Source organism: Saprolegnia parasitica, assembly GCF_000151545.1.
Source record: "Saprolegnia parasitica CBS 223.65 unplaced genomic scaffold supercont2.61, whole genome shotgun sequence".
Lineage (NCBI taxonomy): Eukaryota > Oomycota > Saprolegniomycetes > Saprolegniales > Saprolegniaceae > Saprolegnia > Saprolegnia parasitica.
Genome location: NW_012156455.1, coordinates 74,492 through 77,277, shown reverse-complemented (window position 1 = coordinate 77,277; position 2,786 = coordinate 74,492). Strand labels below are relative to the sequence as shown.

Genomic DNA, 2,786 nt, shown 5'->3' with positions numbered 1-2,786 from the left:
TGTGCAGGCCAAACGACATGCGCAATGGCAGCGGCGCGCGGCAGTTGCGGTGCGCACAGTGCGTGATGATGTCGCCAATCGCCGAGCAAAGCGGACGCTGCTTCTTGCCCTCGGCGTAGCAGATCGGGTGCAGCTGGTGCACGGTCTGCGCAAAGTTGCCGGCTCTCGCTTCGCCTTTGACGTACTCGCGCTCTTGGTCCAGAAAGTAGGCGTAGAGGTCGTCAATGTTGGTAAAGCCACCCGTGACGTTGTAAATGTCGATCATGTCTTGGAAGTGGCGCTGGACGAGCGCCACGCTCACATTGCTCTTGGGCACGTTGGCGTGCTTGGCCGTGGCCTCGTTGATGCGGCGCGCGACGGACAAGAAGTTGTCCCAGTGGTTGCTCGGCGATTCCCACGCGACGCCAGCGGCGGCAGCTTCGATGCGCCGGAGGAGGTCATCCCGCGCAGTGGCCGTGGGCGCGTTGAAGACGGCTTTGGGCTTGCCGTGCTCGAGGAGCTCGAACGGAAACGCGCGCTTGGCGTCGATGGCCGGCAGCACGCGCGTCGTGCAGTTGGTCGTGTTGCAAGCAAACTTGAGCTTGTTGCCGTCGAGCACCTCGAGCGTCTGGGTCGTCAGCGCAATCTGCCGCGTGGTCCACGTGGCGAGAAAGAGCTTGGACTCCTTGACCTCCATGTCGACGATGTACGAGAGATCGTCGTTGGAAATAGCAGATGGCGGTGCGATCGCGCCGTCCAGAGCCTTGCTTGGCACGGGTACGGCCAGCGGCGCCACAGCGGGAGTAGGTTCGTTCTTGCCCATGGCTTGTCAAATGGTAAAATGATCCGTTCTCGATCCATAGATCCAGGGAGCCAAGCAGCTAAGTCGACGAAAAACATGTGTTGACGGCATCTGAGTCGACGATCGACACAGCAAGTCCCTTGCACTCTACATGCCGGTATGTACCCTTCTACCCTATACTGCAAACACGGTTGCGCCGTAGCCTGAGCCACATCATTGGCGTCGCGTACCCAAGACAGTGTCGACCACGAGAAGATAAACGTCGCTATATCTATCGATTGAAGAAGCCGTGGGATGTGTGTCTCTCCAGGAAGGGACACGGATCAGGTCTCGCCTCGTCACATGTGGACACGAAGATGAACTTGAAAAGGTTTGGTGTCCAACCAGCGTTAGGCACAGTATCCTCCATGCTTTTCCTGTATCGAGGCAGCTACTTTCACACGACTACATGTCCGCGCCGTGGTGGCATCGTTTGACGCGTCGCGTGAGTCCAACGCATGAGCGATGTTATGCCTCAACGTGTGGCCCACCTGGATTGGAATTGAGCCGCGTGCGTTGGACTTGGCTGAATTCCGAGGCCTCAACTCCCAAGCAACGCCATGGCGGTCATGTCCACTCCGCTTGGACTCAAAGACATGTCATTGGTAGCGTCGGAGGGTCAGAGCCTTCTGCTCCTAACGCCAGCGGCGCGAATGGTAGTGGTATGCCTCAACGTGTGGTCCACTAGGATCGAAATTCAGCCGCGTGCGTTGGACTTGGCTAAATTTTCGGCCGTAGAGGAGTGGTTCCGATGTGTACTACCGGTACGTAGCTCTGGCCTCAACGCGCAAGCGACCCCGCTTGAACAAAGACATGTCATGCATTGGAAGGAAAGACTATTGGGCTACAAACACCAACGGCGCGAATGGTATCGACGAGGGTACTCGACTGCACTCTGCACTCGAGTACATTAATAAAAACACCGAAGCGCTAGTGCCTCCCAAATCCATGCACACAAGGTGTCATTCAGATTATGTTTATACGCAAGGCTAGCACGCGCCCGTGCCGGCGACGGTCGATGCGAGGTACTGCCGACCAAGCGTTAGGCAGTGGTCGTACCACGGCGAGCTGCCCGGGTACTGCTTGACGATCGCGCCGTGGAGCGCCCACCACATGTTGCGCTGCTCGGTCAAGCTCGGGTCCGCCATGTTGATCGAGTCGAGCCAGTGCTGGTAGCCCCAAAAGAAGTTACGTGTCACGCACTTGTTGAGCGTCGCGTCGGCCTTGAGACCGTCACTGACGAGCTGCCCGGTCATGGCGTGGAGGACGTGGTCGACGTCGGCGAACTGCTGCGAGTTGACAACCACGTTGCTGCGACCGCTGGCTTCGCGCTTGACGAGCGCGATCACAGTCGCTCGGAGTGCGGCGATGTTGGCGTACGTCTCGGCCGGCTTGTCGACGGGCGACGTCATCTTGGTCGGCAGCGCGATCATGCCGAATTCTGGGAGCCGCAGAAAGTAGTGGATCGCGTTGCCCAAATCGACTTTCGTGATGACGTGGCCGTTGATCGTGACGGTCGACGTTTTCCGCACGGGCGAGAACAAGCCGAAGAGCTTGACGAAGGTTTGCGATGACGCCAACGTGCCGAGCTCGCGCGCCTGCCACCAGCCGTCGGTCGCACCGGCGTCGCCCGCCGAGGTGTAAATCATGACAATCTTGGCCGTCGGTTTGCTAAAGCTGTCGTAGAGCTTGGCCGCCATGAAGAGCTCGTGGTCGTCCTGGTGCGCGTTGATGAAAAACTCCACCGAGGTCGGTGTCGCCACCGATGACGGCAACGTCGTTGGCACGACCCACCCGATGGTCGTCGACGGCGCGTACGTGGCGAGGTGCAGAACGCAGCTCTTCGTGGCCGAGTCAAAGGCCGCACCGACGCAGCCCGAGCTCGACGGCACGCAGAGCTTGTGGCACTCGGTCCCGGATGTCGCCGAGACCGGTGTCGTCGCACCGGCTGGCAGCGCTTGGCCGG

The 2,786-nt window shown here is 59.6% G+C and overlaps 1 protein-coding gene across 1 annotated transcript in view; it reads right to left on the bottom strand.

Moving 5' to 3' along the window:
- Positions 1-1,809: 1,809 nt before the first annotated feature.
- SPRG_21006 (hypothetical protein) overlaps positions 1,810-2,786 on the bottom strand; it is a gene marked incomplete at both ends in the record, with an annotated part of 2,339 nt that continues 1,362 nt past the window's right edge. Inside the window, one exon of the mRNA XM_012350116.1 lies at positions 1,810-2,777. Within this exon, the coding sequence (XP_012205506.1) occupies positions 1,810-2,777 (968 nt within the window). The remainder of the gene's footprint in view (positions 2,778-2,786) is intronic.